At 36.4% G+C, this 23614-nt stretch overlaps 1 protein-coding gene across 1 annotated transcript in view; it reads right to left on the bottom strand.

Annotated features, from left to right (window-relative positions):
* Positions 1-23614, bottom strand: part of LOC150087779 (rab-like protein 6) — a 144310-nt gene that overhangs the window by 39567 nt on the left and 81129 nt on the right. The window contains exons 7-10 of the mRNA XM_090370409.1: positions 19672-19777; positions 13181-13284; positions 5011-5159; positions 357-499 (exon numbers count right to left, since the gene is read on the bottom strand). Coding sequence (XP_090226535.1) covers positions 357-499; positions 5011-5159; positions 13181-13284; positions 19672-19777 — 502 coding nt within the window. The remainder of the gene's footprint in view (positions 1-356; positions 500-5010; positions 5160-13180; positions 13285-19671; positions 19778-23614) is intronic.

The following is a 23614-nucleotide window of genomic DNA, read 5'->3' as shown; positions in this document are numbered from 1 at the left end:
ATGGCAGATCAACTGTATTTAGCAGTCAGGGGAGTGAACCCCAATCTACTCAAAGAGAGTGTGTGTGCTACTGCACTTCCACTCCTGATCACTCGGCTACGGAGGCCACTTCTTATCTATATAAGAAGTTCTAAATAAATAGTTGAATTTAATTATTTTAAAACTGAATCTTAAACAAAAGGATTATTCATATCCGTAAATCATTATAAACAGAAACTCAAACTCTAACTTGCACACTACTAAACTTGAATAACTTTCTTTGTTCAATACATCCTATAAAATTTTTCCCTACTTTAATAAAGTACCAAGAATTCTGAAACTATCTTTTGTTTTTACAAATAATTAGCAACACCAACCTGAACAAGAGCAGATTCTGCTACATTTGATGCTGGATGAACTGGAGAACCAGACTGAACTGATGTTCCAGTTTGTCCAAGGTTGGCAGGTACTGAAATACTTTTAGGGGGAAGGCAGCCACTTGATTGCTGATGACTGTCGACTATTCAAAAAATATATATATATATTTTAAAGTTCTATTTAATATAAAGTAAAAATGAAATTTTCACAAATTTTCACAAATATTTTACTTTATATTTTTAATATAAAGTAAAAATGAAATTTTCACAAATTCATTCATGCAATAACACAAGCAAAATTAATTTATTAAATTAAGAACTATCTAGTCCATAAATTTAGCAGCCAGCAGACATTCAACTATATTAAGTGCTATGGCCTTGCAGACAGGACAAAACAAACTTAGTGTTTACAACAGCCTCGGAAATTTTTAAATAGCATTACTGAAAAGCTAATCTGTTATTTGTTTAAAATATGAAACACCACTATGATAGCTTCTTTTATTTATGACTTCCTGGTCTCTATCAAATAGCAGGTAATCTCAATTAGTGCATACTGGTGGTGCTATTTTTTTTTTTTTTTTTTTTTATGTAAATCCCACACACGAGAGGTGTTAGAACCTATAGTACTTAGTACCATGCTTGGGTTGGAGGTTGAGAAGACGAAAGAAGATATTTGTTGACATTAGACTTGAACTTCTGTAGATTGTAATTTTCAGGAAATACATATGAAGGAAGGTTGTTCCAGAAAACAGCAGTTGAATGAATAAATGAGGAAGATGAAAAGTTGGTTCTAGGAATTTTAAGCTGGACAGTAAATGGATGATGGCTGGTGGCAGCACGTGTTCGGACTGTTTTGAAAGAGAGAGCGGGAATTATAGAAGCCAATTCAGAAGAACAGTGCCCATGGAAGTATCTGTAGAAGAGGCATGCAGCAGAAACAGAACGTCTATGAGACAGCGATTGGAGAGACTCTGTTAGGGATGAGTCATTAATTAACCTAACTGCCCTCTTCTGAATGGAATCAAGACGCCTGAGAGAGGTTTTGGGGGCACCATCCCAGATGTGGGAACAATATTCCACGGCAGGGCGGATTTGCGATTTATACAGAGTGAGCAGCTGTTTGGAAGAAAAGTAACACCGAGAGCAAAAGAGAAAACCAAGTTTTTTAGATGCAGAAGAAGCAATATTTGTAATGTGCTTGTGCCAAGAGAGATTAGAAGTCAGGGTAATCCCCAAAAGATATATATCATTTTGCCTAGAAATCGGAGTGTTACCAAAGATAAGCATAGGAGCAGAAGAATCCTTTTTGCGAGATATAAGACAAGACTGAGTTTTAAGAGGATTGAAATCAACTAAGTTGTCTTTGCCCACTGGAGAATTACCTGGAGGTCGGCATTTAAAGAATTGGTAGCAGATTTTTGAAAAGTTGAAGCTGATTGAGCAGGGCAAGGTTTCTCAAAATGGAAAGTGGAATGCAATGTGCTATCATCGGCAAAACTATGGATAGGATTTCCAGTCAATGGAAGAAGGTCATTAATATACAAGAGGAAAAGAGTGGGGGAAAGAACCTTCGAACCTTGGGGGACACTGGCATTAGTGAGGAAGTTAGAAGACAGAGAACCATCTACCATCATCCTCAGTGAGAGATCAGAGAGAAAACTGGATAACCAATTACTAAAAACAGTTGGCAAACCATAAGATGGTTTGCCAAATGGCTAGAAGACCTTTATGCCAAACACGATCGAAAGCCTTTGAGATGTCAAGAGCAACTACTTGTGTTTCACCAAACCTTTCCATTGAATTAGTCCATTACTGGGTAACATAAGCCAGAATATCACCAGTGGATCGACACTGACGGAATCCACACTGGCAATCGTTGATCAGATGGAAGGTTTCTAGGTAGTTTAAGAGTTGGCAGTTAATTGATTTCTCCATTACTTTAGAAAGAGTAGAAGTAATTGCAATGGGACGATAATTGGATGGGAGGGATTTGTCACCCTTTTTACGAACTGGCTGGATATGAGCAAATTTCCAAGCAGAAGGAAAAACACTGTTGGAATAAGAAAGTGAAAAAAGGCGGCAAAGAATAGGAGTAAGTTCAGGAGCACAGGTTTTGAGAACAAGTGGAGAAATACCATCAGGGACCTGGAGCTTTCTTAGCATCAAATTCGTCAAAATCCTTCTGACATCCTTTTGACGGAAGACCACAGGAGGCATTGAATGGAGCGTGTTGAGGATGGTCTAACCAAGAAGAATTAAAATCAAGCCAATTACGATATACAACATTCTTCTCTTGAACAGCTTTAGCACATTTATTGGAAAACCAAGGTTTAGATAAAGGACAAGATTTTAAAGTGGAGTGTGGGATAAAGGATTCCATTCCTACAAGAATAATTTCACTGACACAATCAGAGCAAACGTTGACATCAGAAGTTTTGAAACAGTAATCCAACCAAGGAAAAGAAGTCTCACAGGTCATCCCATTTTGCATTCTTGTAATGCCAAACATGGTGTCCTATTGATGATATATTAAACATACTGTAGAAATAGGGAGGTCATAATCCCACTGTAATACTGCACAATTGTAAGGCTGAATTTGGAATACTGTGTTCAGGTATGGAGACTTTTAAGGCTACAAAGACTTTTATTATGTGGGCTATAGAGTTCAGCAACTAAGCACCTTAGCAGGGGGGGGACTCGATTGAGGTTTAATTGAAAGGCCATAAATTCAGCAGAGTGAGGAAGGAAGCGCAAAATTTGTATTTTTCTATCTACTCTCTTTTTTTTTGGCCAGTGCAGAGCAGCAAAAGCATGTGGCTTCCTTGCACTACATGGCTAATACTATGGTCAATTGTAGGGACACACACACACACACACACACACACACACACACACACACACACACACACACACACACACACACACACACACACACACACACACACACACACCTTTAACTCTGCAACACCTTCATAGATTCACATACAGTGAATCTATGAAGTTGATGGCACATACCCAATAATCTTGAGAGAGGCGGCCGGAGAGTGTATCGAACCATTGAGGTTAATTATGAGAGCATCAATAAATTTGGGAGAGATTCCTCTGGATTGGGGAAGCACCAACATATCACCAATACATAAAGGCAGTTCTAAGAGTGAAGTCAGTAACTACAGACCAGTTAGTCTGTATACATCAAAATAAAATAAATTGTTTACTAGTTGAAGAAATTCTGAAGCACTTAACTGTTTAACTTGCTATAGGCCTACAGTATAAGTAGTATATGCATTTTTGTGTTTCATTTGCATATACTCCTATAAATAATACAGTTTAGCTATAATAGGAGTTATTCCATATTTTAGAGCACAGACTGAAATAAAAAAGCTGTTTGCTAAGTCTAATGAAAGCAGCTGATCTTTCAAATTGACTACTTTGTTTGTTATTTGGTTTTTAGGAGCATTAGCAACTAAGGCCATGTTGCTCCGGGAATATGCGGTGGTCATTCCCTGACCTTTCCGCATCCTCCGTATTTGGTGGTGACGGGCTTGAACCCCGGTCTAATCAAGAAGCATGTGCTAACTATTTGAGAGATCAATGCCTTTCATTAGACAGTGTCACCTTTCTGCCTATGGTAAAATATGTATGTAATCCTGCTATAGCTGAACCGTATTATTTACAGACATGTAAAATGCTGTAAACATGTCTGTATTATTTACAGACATGTTTACAGCATTTTTCAGTTCACTTCTATGAATTTCCCATTCATACTTTTTGGCAACTTTCATTGTGTGAATTATGCTGCCAATGAGTTGCGAGATGCTGTATTAATGAGATGCCTTTTTTTTTTTTTGGTAGTTTTTGGCGCATCAGTTTCTGTGGCCATAATGCACCTCCCAAGGTTTTTGCAGTACTTTGATCCAAACCTGAGGCAGGATTCGAACCCGTGACCTTTGGGTTGCCAGGTAGGCACTTTACCCACCCGGCTAGCCCAGTCGGCTTAATGAGATGCATTAATACAGCATCTTGCTCATGAGGTTCCAACAAGCACCAAAGCAGTCATCTGAAGAGTACACCACATTTTCATACTTTTTTCTTTTTAGAGAAGTACACTTACTAGTAGTGCTGCAGAGGGTAATTCATAGTAGTAGCCTTAAAATTTCAAAAAATGCCTTTTGTTAGATTCAGCAGCTTTTTTTTCTATAAAATATCATGCATGCAAGTTCAACTGTAGCAAAATGACTGATTCTGCAGAACAACAATACACTGTCACTGATCCTTTAGGTGCACACTTTTCTTAATTAGAATTAGCAACAATGCACTGTATTCTTCATGTTTTCCTGCCTTAATGTCCTAATGAGACATAATGTGCTGTTATGCATGCATGCACTGTTGTGATAATTTATTTTTCTCTTGAAAGATAAAAGTAGCACCTGAAAGGATGTAGACTGGAATTTTATTGTTGTTTTACAAGCAACTGAAAAAATGGTAATCACACTTAAGGGACTATTCATCAAACCACAGCATCCAAAATGCCTTTATGGGGATTGTTAGTTACAGTGAACAGAGGATTATAACTTCTAATGGGTAATCCCCATTAGAGGTTATAATCGTTATAATTATAGTTTTGTTTTATTTTTTTAATTCATTTTCTACTCACCACTTGAACAAGGAGAGCTGGGAGTAATTCCATTAGGATGAGATGATGAAAGGCTGGACTGATGATGAATATCCATTGAGACAGATTTTGTAACTTGAGAGAGCTGTTCTGCTGCTTGTCGACGACGATTTGTAAGTGCTTCCAGAAAACTAAACATAAATTGTTTTTTAAATTTGTTTTTGCTCTTTTCTAAAATATTAAAATTTCTAATCATTCAGGGAAAAATTTTAAAAGTTTACATGAAACTTTCAACAACTACAACTGTGCCATTACAGCATTTTAAAGATTATGCGTGAAAATAATTTACTTTTAAACCAATATTAGCAAGTTACAGAAGCTTCACCTCCCAAGGAATACATATTTTCTAATAAAGTGGTAAATCTCTCTCTCTCTCTCTCTCTCTCTCTCTCTCTCTCTCCACCCAATGTATATTTACCACTACGGCTGAGCTCCACAAAAAACAATACAAGTAGTAGCATCATATCCAAAAATCTGTAGAAGGGAATTAAAATCTAACTGAATTTAAAAAGACTAATTTCCTACCCATGAAAATTAATAGGAAATTGATCTTTTTCTTCACATATGCAAATTAATATGTACAGGCCCCAGGCAAAAAATATTAGTCACTTGTGGTATTTTTTATTATGAAAACCCCAAACATGAAAGGAATTAGAACCTACAGTACTTAGTAGTGTAGTTAAGAAGATGAAAGAAGACACTTGTTGACATTCAATTTCTGTAGCCTAATTTTCAGGAAATATGTATGAAAGGAGACTGTTTCAGAAAATGAAAGTTGAAGGAATAAATGAGGATGAACTAAAGTTGGTTCTGTGAATTTGAAGTTAAAGGACAGTAAAAAGATAGTGAACAGTTGCAGAATGTGCTTGGTCTGGTCTGGAAGAGAGGGAATTACAAAATTATAGAAGCCAATTCAGAAGAAGTGTCCACGGAAGTGTCTACAGAGAAGGCAAGCAGCAGAAACAGAATGTCTATGAGACAGAGTGGTCATTCCCTGACCTTTCTGCATCCTCCGTATTTGGTGGTCACGGGCTTGAACCCTGGTCTAATCGAGAAGCGTGTGCTACGCACTGTTGCTCCTGCCCACCTGGCTACAGAGGCGGCCAATTCGAGAAGCAAAATATTTTTCAATTATTGTTGATTCAACCTCTGACAATAGCCAGGTTGATTAATTAGTGTTTATTATAAAATACATGTCACAAAATGGTATCATCAAAGAATGATTTTTAGGGTTTCTTCCTATAGAACATCACAATGCTGAATATATAGAAAATAACATTAGGAGATTTATCAATTGATATTACAAACTGCAGAGGTCAAAGTTACAACAATGCTTCAAATATGGCAGAAAAGTATTCAGGAGTGGTTGTTGTTGTTATTTGGTTTTTAGGAGCATTAGCAACTAAGGCCATGTTGCTCCAGGGGATATGCAGTGGTCATTCCCTGACCTTTCCGCATCCTCCGTATTTGGTGGTCATGGGCTTGAACCCCGGTCTAATCAAGAAGCGTGTGTTATGCACTGCTGCTCCTGCCCACCTGGCTACGGAGGCACCTATTCAGGAGCCCAAGCCAGATTGAAGCAACACAGTTCTACTGCATTTTATGTACCATGTATTAGCTACTCTCTAAATTTAATTGGAACTAATGCAGCTGAACCTTGTTGAACTGCAGTGCATTATTTCCACTTTATACAAAATTTATATAATCTTTTTTTTCTGCTTCCCCAAGAAGATGGAATTGTCTTAAACCAATATTTAGAAAGAAATTCACTACCACTAAAAAATTTAAGTGATACAAGATGGTCTGCTAGGGCCGATACTGTCTCAGCTCTTCGAAATGGCTATAAATTAATAAAAGAAGCCTTAATTAATTTATCAACAAGTGAACATGAAAGATCGGTAGTGCTTCTAGAATGTACTAGATCCTGCAATAAATTTACTGCATGGTTCTGATCTTTTGAAATCATTACATGGAAATACTGACTTTCTCTCTCTCTCTCTCTCGGAAATTTTTTTTTAGCTGGTGCAGCATAAGCCTCAGGCTTCCTTGCACTATATGGCTAGTAATAATAATAATAATAATAAAAAAAATAATAATATTTTTCATATTAAAAACAATTTTAATATTATTGGAAGAGAAGGTAAATTATTAACTGACAAATGGCAATACAAAGATAAAAAAAAAGTCTAATTAAAAAAAGAAAAGCTACGTGCAATGAAACGAAAGATAATGAAGTAATTTTAGAAGGGAAAGAAATGTTTATTATCAATACATTCAATGTTGTTTGTGATAAATTAATTGCTGAAATAAATAGATGAACAGAAGTATACACCAATATTTTAATTTAAAGATGAAATGCACAAGGTATAATGGCATGTTGCATTACGAGGGTAACTGCCCACCCACCGATGATAGGCCAACAGCTTTGAAAGTGTGCCATCTGGGTGGTGGTATCCACTGAGAATAAATAACAGTAGTCTTCTCTACTAGAGAAGTGTTACTTATTCAAAGCAGTGCAATACCTGGTATCTCGTTGTGAAGGCAGCCACAATATGAGATACAATTTAAACGATGCCTTTTACACTACATACATAGTTTAAATTTATGGGTAAACTATGGTGTATCTACACCGATATTATATGGTTAATTACCAATATTTTAAATACTTTTAAAATATTTATAAATCTTGATTTAGATGAATCTGAATTCAACACTAATATCGATAAATTAATAAGTATATATAAAAATTACATTGACTCAGAAAAGTTTAAAGAAGAAGTTATCCAATTTTTACTGTTTATTAAAGGAGAAAATATTGGCAACTATAATATGAATGAAATGTATAATATCATTAATAATGGACTAAGATCTACATTTCCCAATGGTGAAACAATATTAAAAATATTTTTAATAATGCAAGCGGGGAATGGTCATTTTCTGTTCTCAAACAAGTAAAAAACTATTTGAGGAATAATTTAATTCAAGATAAATTGACCACCACCAGAACCATAGCTCGGTTCTGATGGTGCAGGCAGCCCAGGTTCGATTCTGGTGGGAGCCAAAATTTATGGCGTTCACCCAGCATCGTGATGTGAAATGAGGAACTACTTGTGAAAGGGCAGCAGACACTGGTCATGAAACATGCCAATGTTGATTCGTTGATCACGTGATGACCCACCAAAGCCATGTCATCATACCCTCAGAGGCTGTTGGCATTAGCATTAGCAAGGGCACATGATGCAGGAAAGCAAGCTTATCGGTTCTGATGGTGCAGGCAGCCCAGGTTCGATTCTGGTGGGGACCAAAATTTATGGTGTTCACCCAGCATCGCGATGTGAAATGAGGAACTACTTGTGAAAGGGCAGCAGACACTGATCATGAAACATGCCAATGGAAGTTGATTCGTTGACCACGTGATGCCACATGATGCAAACAGCCTGTACGGCATTATCATTAGCAAGGGCACATGATGCAAGAAAGCAAGCTTATATAGCATCAACCAAAAAAAAAAACACATACATCCTTCTCATTTCACCCATCCACTCGCTCCAAATGTTTGTCTAGTTCTGCCTTGAATCTGTAATTTCAACTTCTACAATGACAGATGGAAGTTTGTTCCAACAATCAACCACCCCCTGGCTAAAGGCAAACTTCCGCACATCTATCATACAACTGTCTTTCCTCAATTTGAATTTATGCCCTCTCAGGTGATTATTCTGAGCAAGAGGAAGAATCCCATCAGCACTGAGCATGCTCAAACCAGTCAAGGCTTTATACACCTCAATCAGATCACCTCACAGGTGCCTAGTCTACAAACACTGTAATCTGCAAAACTTAAGCCTTTCTTCGTAAGAGCAACCCTTTGTTCCATTCACTAATCTTGTTGCCCTTCTCTGTACTCTCTCTCGAACAGCTCTACAAAATGAGGCCTCCAGACCCGTATACAGTACTCAAGGTGTGGCCTGGCCATTGCCTTATACAAGGGGATAATCACCTCCTTATCCCTGCTAGAAAAATTCCTGTATATCATTGACAAGACACCATGAGCTACTCTTGCAGACAATCTGCACTGCTCAGAAAACTTCATATCTGCCTGCACAATTACCCCCAGGTCCTTTTCATTCTCTACCACTGTCAGTGTGGTACCACAGAGTTGATACGTTACTCTGGGATTACTGCTTCCCGTATTTAGTACTTTACATTTGTCAATGTTAAACTTCATTTGCCACCTCTCAGCCCATCTGCTCAACTTTTCTAGATCCTGTTGCAGCAGCATACTGTCATTAGTGCCATTAACAACCCTGCCAACCTTCGTATTGTCTGCAAACTTGGACATTAAGCCTGATATACCATCATCAATATCACTGATGAATACTGTTGCGACACAGAGTTTATTTATATTTTGTAGTATTACAATGTTTGTATTTAAAAAGATCAGTAAAAATAATTGTTTTTTCCGATTATATTTATATATATAAGTTTTGTTTTTTGTTTTGCACTCTCGTATCTTTAAAGGGGCCCTGGAAGAGCTTAGTGCCTTGGGCCCTGAGAAGTGTAAGTACGGCTCTGGCAGTCAGAGAGAAAACTGGATCCCCGATGACAAAAAACAGTTGGCAAACCATAAGGGAAGCTTATTTAGAAAACCTTTAAGCCAAACATGATCAAAAGGCTTTGAAATGTCAAGAGCAACTGCTTGAATTTCACCAAAATATTTTCCATTGAATTTGCCCATAGATGAGTAACATAAGCCAGTATGGATCGATTCTAACAGAATCTATACTGGGGATCATAGATCAGAAGAAATGTTTCCAGATAGTTTAGGAGTTGGCAGTTAATGAATTTCTCCATTACTTTAGAAAGGGTAGAAGTAAGTGCAGTGGTACAATAACTGGATGGGAAGGATTTGTCATCCTTTTTAGGAACTGGCTGGATTATGAACAAATTTTCAAGCAGCAGGAAAAACACCAATACAATAAGAAAGTGTAAAAAGTTTTGGATATGGCATACACACAGCAAGAATGTATTTTAAAGACAAAATGCACAAAGCATAATAGCATATGGGTTGAAATCACTATATAATATCGGTGTAGATACACCATAGTTTACCCATAAATTAAACTATGTACATAGTGATATACAATTAAAAATTATGCCTTTACACTATGTACGTAGTTTAATTTATGGGTAAACTATGGTGTATCTACACTGATATTATATACATAGCAAGAATATACCAGCTCCTTGATATAACATAGCCAAGACAATATCTCCTGCATACAAACTACTTGGACTCCCTCCAGTCACTATCTGGAAAAGTAGAGGCAGCGAAATTATATGCCTGTTGATCCAGCTGCCCTGTTGAGAGTTACCAACAGGTTTGGTCCAGTGGACTATCTAGCAGCCAGCCTGCAAACACCATTTTAGAGCTGTACCCTCAAAATGTAAAGAAGATTAGATCTTGCCATGGTGCCTGTTGTCACCTCAAAACACATCAATCATACTGCATGATGAAAGAGATGAGGATTGCTGAAGCTTTTCTCCGGAGACTAAACATGTAGTCTCCAGAGAAAAATTCACAACTTCAATCCATTTCACAACTTCAAGCCACCAATAATCAAAGTGGTGGTATTGCACCAGTTGATGAAAATCATCTACTACCTAGTATTGCCTGGTAACACAGAGTGGCAGCATTCCTCAGTGTAGTATGGATGCCACATCTTGACCCATGCCTACATTGGTTAGCACCTGAGTGGTCACCCCCAATATACTGTGTCATATTTCATGACTTGCACAAGGGACTTACAACCAGGGTTATTAATAGTCCCACCACTGTGAAAGTACAAATAGAGGATATGTTTGTCACAGAACAACCAGGCTTTGCCAAAATTCACTCCACTTGACTCATGTATCACCTAAATATCAGTTCCATCAGTGCTTTAGAATCACAGGTAGCAGGTCCAGCTTGTCATACCTGTGAGAATGTCTGTCACAGCCTCAAGTACTATATATAACAGATTGAACACATATACCTTCTATGCTTGTTCATTTATAGCACTAAAATTACAATATAAGGCTTACCCATTTAAATAAATGACACCAATTTTTTACAGTCAATACATATATATGCTAAACTACAATGGTAATGCAAAATGTTCCAAGTTATATTTTATACTGATGATATTGGAACAAACTCTATCAACATGAAATAAAACTTTTCCATATAATGATGTAAATGTATCCTCTGCCTAACTTAATTTACTCTTAAGTATATAGCAAACCTCTCAAATTTGACAACCCAGAGATCTTCACTAAGGGGTCTAGTTTTAATGAGCAAATTGTGATTGATTCAGGTTTTTTTTAGGAAGAGGGTAATGCAGAATAAGTTCACTTTCTTGCATCATTTGGCCTGATAATACTAAATGACAATCTAAAAGTTCTATAAGCATTCATTAAATGGTAAACATGTTTAGTGAATTGTTACCTCAGTCTAATGCTTTATGCTGAACCATAAACTCAGAAACTGAGTAATCAGTCACTTCATCACTTATTATTGAGTGACACCTAACACAATAAGCACTAACCACTGTTCTGGAAAATGGTCAATCCAAAAACTAAATTTAATTCTCAGAGGTTTGCTGGATTTGCCTATTTCCCAGAAATATGGCAGAAAAATGAGTGGAGGAAGATAACAGATTCTGAATCTCAAAAGGTTCAGCTGTACACAACTGAGGCCCTAATAAAAAAGAACTATTTACTTTCCTAAACTGGATATGAATATATCATAAAATATAGTTATTATTTCATATTCACCATTAGAAAGACACAATATGGCCCTAGCAGCTTATGTGTCGTTAAACTCAATAACAACTGAGGCTTTTGCAAACATACAGTAATGATGTAAGCACCAAGTCTTTCATAACTGATAAGAAATATTACTTGCAGAGATATGTTCATGGGAACAGGTCTGCAAATAAATCAATCTCTTCCTCATCCCCCCCCCCAATCTTCATCAGTAGTTCACAAAGAAAAACAAAAATAGGTCCAGAATGAGAAACAAATACAAATGCTAAAAACAAAAATAAGAGAACAATCAGAAATGAAATCAGAACTAAATGTGAAGCAATGCAGGTGGTAACTGAAAAGGTTATTATTAAGCTATCATTGTGCACTCAGTCCTTCAGATGATAGCCAATAAAAACTTTCCAACTCCAAACTGTTTGAATTTTAGTTCTGGTTTTGTTTTTGATGATTCTATTATTTATGTTTAAAAGCCAGTCATTCAGAAATATCGGAGGAAAAGTGATTGAAATGTCTAGGTTCATAGGAAGTCTTTTGTAAGTAATATTTGTTATCTCAAGTATTATGAGTGATTCACTAAAGTACTCATACTGCTTTTTTCTCAATGAATTTGTAACTTGGATAGACCTGAAACTTATTTATGTCATAAGGCTCCTAGCTATTAAGAGAAATTTAACAATTACAGTATTAAGTGGAAAAAGTTATTCAGCACTCACCTTTTACATTAATTTAAAATCAATATTACATCTCTTATTGACTTCTAGATTGAAACCCATGATATATGCAGGATCATTGTTCTTTTATAATTATTTTATCAACTCCTCTTGCAAATGCAAGCAGTGCAACTTATAAAAATCCTTCTTATGGAAGCAGTGAGTTCCAGTATAAAACTGATATTGTAAAATATTCCATTGGAAAAGTTATGACAATTTATTAGTCATCGTACAACAAATTTAGCCTAGGATGTCTTTGGGACAGTTCATCATGATGCACTCTGTTTCCTGAAATTAATTTATTCTTTTATTGTTCAAGCTTATGTTTTTTCTATAAATACAAGGTTGACCATGATTTTTATTTATTTTAAACTTTTATGGAGTTATTAATAAAATTTGATTTCTTGCTTTCCTTCTGGTCACTGTGGTACTGCTATTTCCATCAAGGAGCTAGACAGCATCATAAATCACTTTATTAATAAAGAAGAAATAGTCAAAACAACAAAAAATCAAGTATTCATATGAAATGAAATAAGACATACACTTCAGCTTTTCAAATTCTCAACAAACTGAACTACATAGCAAATATGCAACATAACCAACAAATTTGTAATTAAAATGAACTGAACTGTTCAACTTACAGATCATAATTCTGTTCCTCTGATTCCTGCAAACAGTTTAATTCTTCCACTGTTGTCTCAATTTCTTGAGTATTAATTTCCAACTGCTTTAATAGTGTTTCCCTCTAAAAAAAAGTAAATGTTTGACATTATAAAATAAAAATTTAAGAAAATTGCTTTAATTTCTCTTGTTTTGTTCTTATATGTTCTTTTGTTTGTCAGTTTTTCTTATTTGGCACTACAATTATATAAATTAATGGCCTATATTTTTTTATTTCTAGAAATTAAATGTATCTCAGCATTAAATTCCTGTCTTTGAGAACACTTCAGTTCATCTAGTGATGACTTAAAGTCAGTCATCAAAGCTTGGCACTTATATTAGAGATGATACCAATATCCATGGATAAAGATATTAGCAACATAAAATCCTTTTGTTTTCATTTAACAAATGAAATAATTTTATTAATGACAGTTCCTCAGGATTTTAAACAAATTTAAAATCCTGAAGAACTGTCATGACAACTTCCCCAGGGGCTCACAGCTGGTGAGTATGGGCTTGGCACACCCAGGGTCCTGAGCTGGATATCATCATTCTTCTCTTCTTGGTGATTCCCTTCGACTTTTGACTCTTGCTCTCACTCTCTCTCTCTCTCTATTTAGGGTAACTGAGGAATTTTTTTTTTTTTTTTTTGGCTGGTGCAGCATAAGCCTCAGGCTTCCTTGCACCATGTAGCTAATAATCATAATAATAACTCTGTCAGGATTACTGGTCTCTTACCACATGATGGGTGGCGTCAGTAAGCAAACATATACTGATCTGTGAATAAAGTATCAAATAAGGGGGAAGCCAATAAGAACATGAAAGAAAAACTTCCAATTACACACAACGCAAGTTACTGTGTACTTTTTATCCCCTAATATTAGGCCATGTTTTCTCTATATGATTCAATAGAGAAGGGTTGCAGGGTTATATTTCAATGCAAATAGGATAAGAGACCATTGTTACATTGGCATCATACTTTGTTTAAATAAAAGCAGATTTGCCTCTTTTTTTTTTTTTTATGTGAACCCCAAACACGAGAGGCATTAGAACCTATAGTACTTAGTACCGTGCTTGGGTTGGAGGTTGAGAAGACGAAAGAAGATATTTGTTGACATTGGACTTGAACTTCTGTAGATTGTAATTTTCAGGAAATACGTATGAAGGAAGGTTGTTCCAGAAAACAGCAGTTGAATGAATAAATGAGGAAGATGAAAAGTTGGTTCTGTGGGTTTGAAGTTGGACAGTAAATGGATGTTGGCTGGTGGCAGCACGTGCTCGGACTGTTTTGAAAGAGAGAGCGAGAATTATAGAAGCCAATTCAGAAGAACAGTGCCCATGGAAGTATCTGTAAAAGAGGCAAGCAGCAGAAACAGTGTGTCTATGAGAAAGCGAGTGGAGAGACTCTGTTAGAGATGAGTCATTAATTAACCTAACTGCCCTCTTCTGAATGGAATCAAGACGCCTGAGAGAGGTTTTGGGGGCACCACCCCAAATGTGGGAACAATATTCCATGGCAGGGCAGATTTGCGATTTATACAGAGTGAGCAGCTGTTTGGAAGAAAAGTAACGCCGAGAGCAAAAGAGAAAACCAAGTTTTTTAGATGCAGAGGAAGCAATATTTGTAATGTGCTTGTGCCAAGAGAGATTAGAAGTCAGGGTAATCCCCAAAAGAGATATATCCTTTTGCCTAGAAATTGGAGTGTCACTAAAGATAAGCATAGGAGCAGAAGAAACCTTTTTGCAAGATATAAGACAAGACTGAGTTTTAGAAGGGTTGAAATCAACCTAAGTTGTCTTTGCCCCACTGGAGAATTACCTGAAGATCGGCATTTAAGGAATTGGTAGCAGATTTTTGAGAAGTTGAAGCTGATTGAGCAGGACAAGATTTCTCAAAACGGAAAGTTGAATGCAATGTGCTATCATCGGCAAAACTATGGATAGGATTTCCAGTCAATGGAAGAAGGTCATTGATATACAAGAGGAAAAGAGTGGGGGAAAGAACTGAACCTTGGGGGACACCGGCATTAGTGGAGAAGTTAGAAGACAGAGAGCCATCACCCTCAGTGAGCGATCAGAGAGAAAACTGGATAACCAATTACTAAAAACAGTTGGCAAACCATAAGATGGAAGCTTGTTTAGAAGACCTTTATGCCAAACACGATCAAAAGCCTTTGAGATGTCAAGAGCAACTACTGGTGTTTCACCGAACCTTTCCATTGAATTAGTCCATAAATGGGTAACATAAGCCAGAATATCACCAGTGGATCGACACTGACGGAATCCATACTGGTGATCGTTGATCAGACGGAAGGTTTCTAGGTAGTTTAAGAGTTGGCAGTTAATTGATTTCTCCATTACTTTAGAAAGAGTAGAAGTAATTGCAATGGGACGATAATTGGATGGGAGGGATTTGTCACCCTTTTTACGAACTGGCTGGATATGAGCAAATTTCCAAGCAGAAGGAAAAACACCTTTGGAATAAGAAAGTGAAAAAAGGCAGCAAAGAATAGGAGTAAGTTCAGGAGCACAGATTTTGAGAACAAGTGGAGAAATACCATCAGGACCTGGAGCTTTCTTAGCATCAAGATTCATCAAAATCCTTCTGATATCCTTTTGACGGAAGACCACAGGAGGCATTGAATGGGCCGGGAATGGTGGGAGGTGTTTTACCAAGTTCATTAATACATGAGCTGGAAGAAAAATGGGATGCTAGCAGGTCAGCTTTATCCTTGGCTGAAGTGACAACAGAACCATCTGGTTTGGACAGAGGTGGAAGCAGAGATGGGCAAAAGTTGCGGTCAATAGCTTTGGCAAGAGACCAGAATGCTCGGCTACCATTAGGGCAAGAAGCAAGTTTTCTACTCTTAGCCTGTTCAAACTCTAGTTTGGACTGATTAATAACTGCTTTACAATTGTTGCGAGCTTTGGTGTAGGCAGAAAATGAAACTGAAGAATTAGAAACAAGCCAATTACGATATGCAACATTCTTCTCTTGAACAGCCTTAGCACATTTATTGGAAAACCAAGGTTTAGATAAAGGATGAGATTTTAAAGTGGAATGTGGGATAAAGGATTCCATTCCTGCAAGAATAATTTCACTGACACGATCTGAGCAAACGTTGACATCAGAAGTTTTGAAACAGTAATCCGACCAAGGAAAAGAAGAAAAGAAGTCATGCAGGTCATCCCATTTTGCATTCTTGTAATGCCAAACAACACAAGGTTGGGATTAGCCATGAGATAAAGGTTCCATTGGAGAAGAGACAATCACCAAGTTGTGATCTGAAGTGCCTAAAGGACCTCTCACTTCGACCGTGTACTTAGAAGGGTTGTTTGTGAGAAAAAGATCAAGCGTATTGGCTGTATGATTCGGATTGTCCGGTATTCTTGTAGGTAAATGAACAATCTGTGCTAGGTCATTAGTAATTGCAAAAGCCTCAGCATCTCGACCTGCTGGGTCGGTGTGACTAGAAAACGGAAGCTAGCTGGAGTTGTGAACATTAAAATCACCAAGGAAAATTACCTCACTGTTAGGAAAGTTGGACTGGAGAAAGTCAAGTTGCAACGAGAGGAAGTCAAAGAGCTCCAAGTGATTAGTGGAGTTGGGAGAACGGTAGAGACAACAGATGAATTTGACACAATGAGGTAGAGAGATTTTAAGCCAGAGAAGATCGAAGAGAGGAGATTCCAAATTGCCAAGTCTCTGACAGGGAATATCAGAACGGACATATGCACAAGTACCACCTTTGAGGCGAAAGGAATCATACAGCAAATAATTTGGGCATCTGAGATGAGCAGTAGTTGAATCAACCAATAACTGAGATTCTGTCAGAAAAAGTACATGTGGTTTGGCAGACTGCAAGTGGAAATGAACATCGTTGAGATTAGAATTGAGACCACGTATATTTGTGAAATGAATTAGGAAGTCCTTGGGAGGTTTAGATCTTTTCGCAGATAAGCTTGTTCTATTAGTTTGACAATTCATGGTGTATTCAATAGTAAGAAAAAGTGGGTGGGACATGCTGTATGAAGTAATGAAATTTTACCCAGATCCTTGACATAACGTGGCCTCGACAACGTCCCCCACATGCACACTACTCGGACTCCATCCAGTCACTATCTAGCAGAGTAGAGGTAGCAAGATTATACACTAGCTGATCCGGAAGCCTCCTAGAGAGTTACCAATAGGTTCGGTCCGGTGTACTAACTAGCGGCCGGCCTGCGAAAACCGTTTTAGAGCTGTACCCTCGAAATGTAAGGAATATTGGATCTCGCCACGACGTTCATCATAACCTCAAAAGTCATCAATCATACTGCATGATGGAAGAGATAGGGAAGGGTTGACCGGAACTTAGCTCTAGAGACTAAACATGGGTTCCACCACTTCAAGCCTCCAATAAGCAAAGTGGTGGTATTTCACTGGTTGATGAGAGTCATCTACCACCTAGTACTGCCTGGTAACATAGAGGGGCGGCGTTCCTCCATGTGGTGTGGGCGCCACACCTCGACCCCTGCTTACGTTGGTTCACACCTGGGTGGTTACCCACCATGTGCTTGCGCATGGAGGTTATTCCCAGGATTACTAACAGTCCCACCATCGTGAAGGTGCAAGCAGAGGATTTGGCTGTCACAGACCGTCCGGACTTCGCCGAAATTGGGTCCACTTGACTTGAGTGTCACCCGAATATCAGTTCCATCAGCGTTTTAGACTCCCAATTAGCAAGTACAGCTTGTCTGGCATATCTGAGAGAATGTCTGTGACAACCTCAAGGACCTCAAGGTGATGCCATTTGTTTAAAACATACAACATACATTGGTCCACAAACCGATGTTGCTAGAAGGACCAAGGTTCCCTCAAGCATGAAAACTGAATGCAAGAAGTGTACAATTTTTTTTGTTTCAAATTATTTCAATGCCTGTGCTGAATATAACCCTGCAGCCCATACTGTTGAGATATGTAGGGCGAATGTGGCCCAATATTAGATGTTAAAGGTATGCTAACTTTTTTTTTGTGATTAATTGGAAGTTTTTCTTCCTTGCATTGCTTAGCTGATCACTTCTATTCAATGCATTATTCATAGATTTCCATACATTTCATAATAGAGCATACACATCAGATACCAAAAAAGAAAAGAAAAAAAAAAATGTCACGAGAGGTGACTGCAGTTTGTTTTAAACAAACTGCAGTCACCTTTTGTGATACCATTTGCTTAAAAGATATATCAGCAACACATATCACGAGGATAACAGCATCATCTCCAATGTGGGCATAAGCCCAAGCCTTGAAGGCAGCTATCACTGGATGGGCCAAAATGTCCTCAAAGATGGAAAGTGAACACACGATGCATACAGTTTTTAAATTCTATTTTTGATTTTTATTTAACCTTAATTAGATTATTACTTGCTCAGAACTTATATATAACAAACCATTCTTGAAGATAAATACAGTATGAAGGCATTATATCTGTTATACAGGATGAGAAATAGCTTTAAGACAACACAAGACTGTGAAAAAGGTGCTCAAAACTGTAGCACACATTTCAGCCTTCTACAACCATGAAACTTTCCTAGAGTTTCACTTCCCAACAAATGTGCAAAGATCATAGCTTAATTTCCCAACAAATGTGTGAAGAGTGTGATTTCATTTCCCAACAAATGCACCAAGATCATTCAGGTTAAGTACATAGCATATCATAACTGGCTGTGTCCTTTAGTGTTGATTTAATAAATTTTGCTACTGAATTAATTTTTAGGAGTCAAATATCATGTATAAAAGAAATAATCATTTTCTTTGGGAGGATGTTGTTGTTGTTGTTGTGGTGTTTTCTGGCGCAAGAGCTACTTAGGCCATATTGTGCCTTTTTTCTTTGGGAAAAGCTCTTGCAAAAATTAAATTTTATTATTCCCTTGACCACTAAGAAATGCTGAACCTCTTACTACATTTTTTTCACTGACCAATTTCTCTTTAAATCATTAAATAATTACTTTAAAAGAAAATAAGATAACAGATAAGGAATTCTATGTTGCCAAAAGTTCTAATTATACATTCTGATGAATTTTCATGCAAAATAAAAATAATATTTCTAATTTTTTTTTTTCAATTATACATTTTTTTTTTTCTAAACAAAAGCAAATATCTAGAGCAGTGTTTCCCAAATGATGTTCCGTGGAACCCTGGGGTTCCATGAAGTGAAAGTGCAGGTCTGCCAGAAAAACGTTAAAATTTTTATTGTTTATATTAAATGAAACTTATTAAAAATTAGTAATAAAGCTGATCCCATAATCAAAATTTTATTAAGAATATTATTATTATTTTTATCCATATCTATTCTGGCTTATTTTCCAGTTCCGTATATTACGTAAGAAAACTATTGGGGTTCTGTAATTTCTTAAAGATTATGAAAGGGTTTTGTGGCCAAATTAAATTGGGAAACACTGATCTACACTATTTTTAACAAGAAATGCCAACCTGCAACTGCAAGAATGGTAAGTTGAAGAATTTGTGCAGAAATTTGAGACCAAATCCATTTCTCATTGATGCTTCTGCATACCTAATCTGTGCACTTCCTGGTGGCCTAAAAAAAAAAAAAAAAAAAAAAACTGATCAGACATACAAAATAAAAATCAAAAACTTATAGACTATATATATATATGATATGCATAAAACCGAGAAATTTCAAAACCGAGTTTAACCGAAGTTTTCTCTTAAAACCGGTTTTCTCAGACTTAGGGTTTGGTTTGTATTGAGGTTTAATGGCGCATGGACTACGCGGGTCATAATGCGCCATCAGACTTAGGGAAAATAATTAAAAGCTACACAGGTATTTATTTTATCTTGGGTAGATTGTACAAATCGTAATCAAATCTTTTAAACAAAATCTATCACCTCTTATAGTAAAAAAAATAAAAAAATTAAAATGCTCCAAAAAAGTAACCAGCTTGAGATTACAGCATGCCCCCGTTATAACGCGGTTTGCTTTACGCTGATTCGCTATAACGCTGTTCTTATATTATAACCCGTATCTGACTATAACGCTGTCACAGATCACTATAACGCTCTTTTACAGATTACATTTTTGACATATTTAACGAAATCGTTTCATTTGATGGAGTCGATAGCTTGAAAATGAATAGCAAAACAGCATTAAAACGTTTCCCACGCCGACTTGAGCAATTTTCCCACGCTCAGTGAAATTTTCTCTCACGCTAATTTAAGTACAGTCACTTGTTACGTAGTTCCGAGATCAACATTTTAAAAAATGATCAAATATATTGCTTGTAATATTTGCGTTATATGCATTTATCCGAAGTCTAGTTAGTCATCACTCAGAACAGTATTAGACATTGTGCGTAACGGACAGTTTACTTGAACATTGTATCATAATTAATTCAACCAACGCAGTTATATTTTCGAAGAGCTAATAATGACCGACAGGAATGAAAATGCAACAACGTCTGGGCGCAGTACGAAGACTATAAATGTAAGAAAAAGACTGAATTTGAAAATTAAATTAGACGTTTTGAAGCGAATCGATTCCGGTTAACGACAAGCGGATGTGTGCCATAATTTAGGACTCGCAAATTTAACTGTAAGAACAATTATGAAAAAATAAAGAATTAATTTTAGCAGCAGGAAAGATAGCTGTTCCACTGCAAGCAACTAGGACTAGGCCGGCTATTAGGATTGAAATGGAAAGACTAATTTTTTTGAAGATAATATTCCAATGCAGAATTCAGTTAAGTTAAATATTAAAAAAAGAGAGAGAGAGAGAAAGAGATTAGCCAATACGATGATCTGAAGAAAACTCGCCTAAAAAAAAAATGTGGAACCATTTAAAACTGGTAGAATAGATTTAAAATCCCGGGAGAAGCCGCTAGTGCAGATTAAGGAGCCGAAACTTTCAAAAAAGAACTTGTTAAAATTATTGAAGAGGGGTATTATGTGTTATACTTCTCAACAAGTTTTTAACATAGATGAAGCAGGACTTTTGTGGAAACGAATGCCTAAAAGAAGTTTCATATTGAAAGAACAAAAAACATGCCAAGTTTCAAAGCGGCGAAGGATCGGTTGACTTTATTGTTGGGTGGTAACGCTGCGGGCCATTTAAAATTAAGACCCCTTTTAGTTTATTTGGAAGAGGGCCAAAGTTCAACTCAAAATCCACACATTTTTCATGATTAAATTCATCCATTAAATTAAATCAATAAAATTCATTATTTTAATTGGAATTTTGTTTACTTTTGAGACGCAAGTAGTTACCACATAATTATACGTATGTAATGCAGAATATTTTATATGTGAAAATATTTGAATATTAAATATTTTGACCGACATTTGTGCATCTTTTCATTACCGTTTATTATTAATTAGGAAATATCCTATGGCACCGACCGCAGCTCACAAATACATATGTTACCTTATGGGAAAGCGGCGCTCGATTAGCGCGGATTCACTTAGCGCTCTGTTTTTCCGGAACGAATGATCAGCGTTAAGCGGGGGTCACCTGTATACAAAATTACAAATTGTATTCAAATCCTTTGAATAAAAACTATCTTCTCGTATAGTAAACAAAAAAATAATAAGCCCTATAATAATAATAATAAATAAAATAATGTGAAAAAAAAAAACAGCTTGGGGAAATTACTTTACTATTTATTGCTCAGCTTTTTTCTAAAAATGATCCTTTAAAAAACACAGTATATTGACCATTTTTCCTGATAGACTTGACCTTATTTTCGCGTTAAAGAGACCAGTGATCGAAAACACTCTCTCAGATTGGACACTTGTTGGTTTAATGGTCAGCAGTGCTCTATAAACTTTCTCCAGCTTTTCACTTCTACTGCTAGTTGCCTCCAAAATTTTAAATTCTTTGCTGATTTCCAATTCACTCGGATATTTTGAAGGCTCTTCAGTTAATCTCTTTATTACACTATCATACTCTTGCATGAGTGTATCTCCAACATCGGAACTAGACGAGTTTTGCTTTCTTCTAAAAGAACAGTTCGTTTATTTTCAGTTTCTTCATTCAACGCTAAGACTCCTTCGGAATGTTTTGCAAATAATCTCTGATAAATCTCTTCAGCATGCTTTTTCAAAATTTGCTTACTTGGAAAATCAAAAGTTCTTGAACCTGAATCTTCTTTGCTAAACTTTTTGGGGTTGTGTAGATAGCTCAGAAAAGCCACAGTTTGGCAATTTCGTCTTGCATTGTAACGTTGCAAAAGGCTTTGGTGAAACTTTAAAGCAAATGGGTTTTTTGCTGTATCAAGCAGAAATTCTATTGAAGACTCTGCTTTAAGTAAGTCTGTGTCTTCTGAGGTATAGCCTTCAGAATCATTTCAACTGGTCGCAAAGTTTCACATAGCAATTCAAGTGTTTTCCAGTCATCGTCAGACACAGATTCAGTTGACAGTACTGCACATAGAGCATTTGGAATGCAATTTTTCAATTTCAAAAATCTCTCAATCATATAGAATGTCCATTCCCATCTAGTCTTGCAATCTAATATAAGTTTATATTCTTTCCCATTAAATTTTGCTTTAACAATATTTTGTAATATGTTATTTTTGGTAGGCGATTTTTGAAAAAGCTTGCAAATTTTTCTGACTTTGTTAATAGTTTGTGCAATATTGGCCATTGGATTGAAGAAACAAATGAGCTCATCGGTAAAGTCGGTTTGATAAAACATGCCTTGCTGTCTTTCTTCAACTTCTTCATCATCACTACTTTCTTCATTTTCTTTGGGAGCCTCAGAGACTGTGGCACCATAATTGATTGTTTTTTCATAAAGTACATCTATAACTGACAGATGTATACATGGGATATACATTGTTGATGATTAGGCGTAATTTGCTTGCCAAACTTAATCATCATTGCTGCTCCATCGGTGGTGCAGGCAACAATATCCTCATCCAAGTTCAAATCAAATTCCTTCAAGTGTCCATTCACAATTTGCTCAGTTCTCCTGCTATCAAGTGAACCATTAATCTCAATAAGACCTAACGACCAATGATTGTGTTTTGAAGGCATATTTATATTCATATACCTTTCATTTTGTATAGACGTATATTCGTCTAGAGTCAATGAATACCGTGCACCCAAAACCAATGAATTTTTGAAATGCTGAATGAGTTCTTCTTTCTTAGTTTTATAATAATTCAGAACCATATTTTTAATTCCATTCACTGAGGCTGGTGGTAATTTATCGTATTTATTCCTCTGAAGGTGAAGGCTTGATTGTATAAACTCACTCTTGGCAAATTGAATTAAAAGAAAATCCATCTAAAGCAGCTAATTTTGAAATCTCTTCTTCCATAGATTTTTTAACGATAAAGTTTTCTAATGTTCTTACCATTTTTATGGGAGGTTCACTGTTATCTTGTTTAATGTCAATCTGATGCATTTTCTTTCA

This window comes from Mastigoproctus giganteus, chromosome 3 (assembly GCF_048544385.1).
Source record: "Mastigoproctus giganteus isolate SK-2022 chromosome 3, ASM4854438v1, whole genome shotgun sequence".
Lineage (NCBI taxonomy): Eukaryota > Metazoa > Arthropoda > Arachnida > Uropygi > Thelyphonidae > Mastigoproctus > Mastigoproctus giganteus.
The sequence above is the reverse complement of the archived record's forward strand: the minus strand, read 5'-3'. Positions and strand labels throughout refer to the sequence as shown.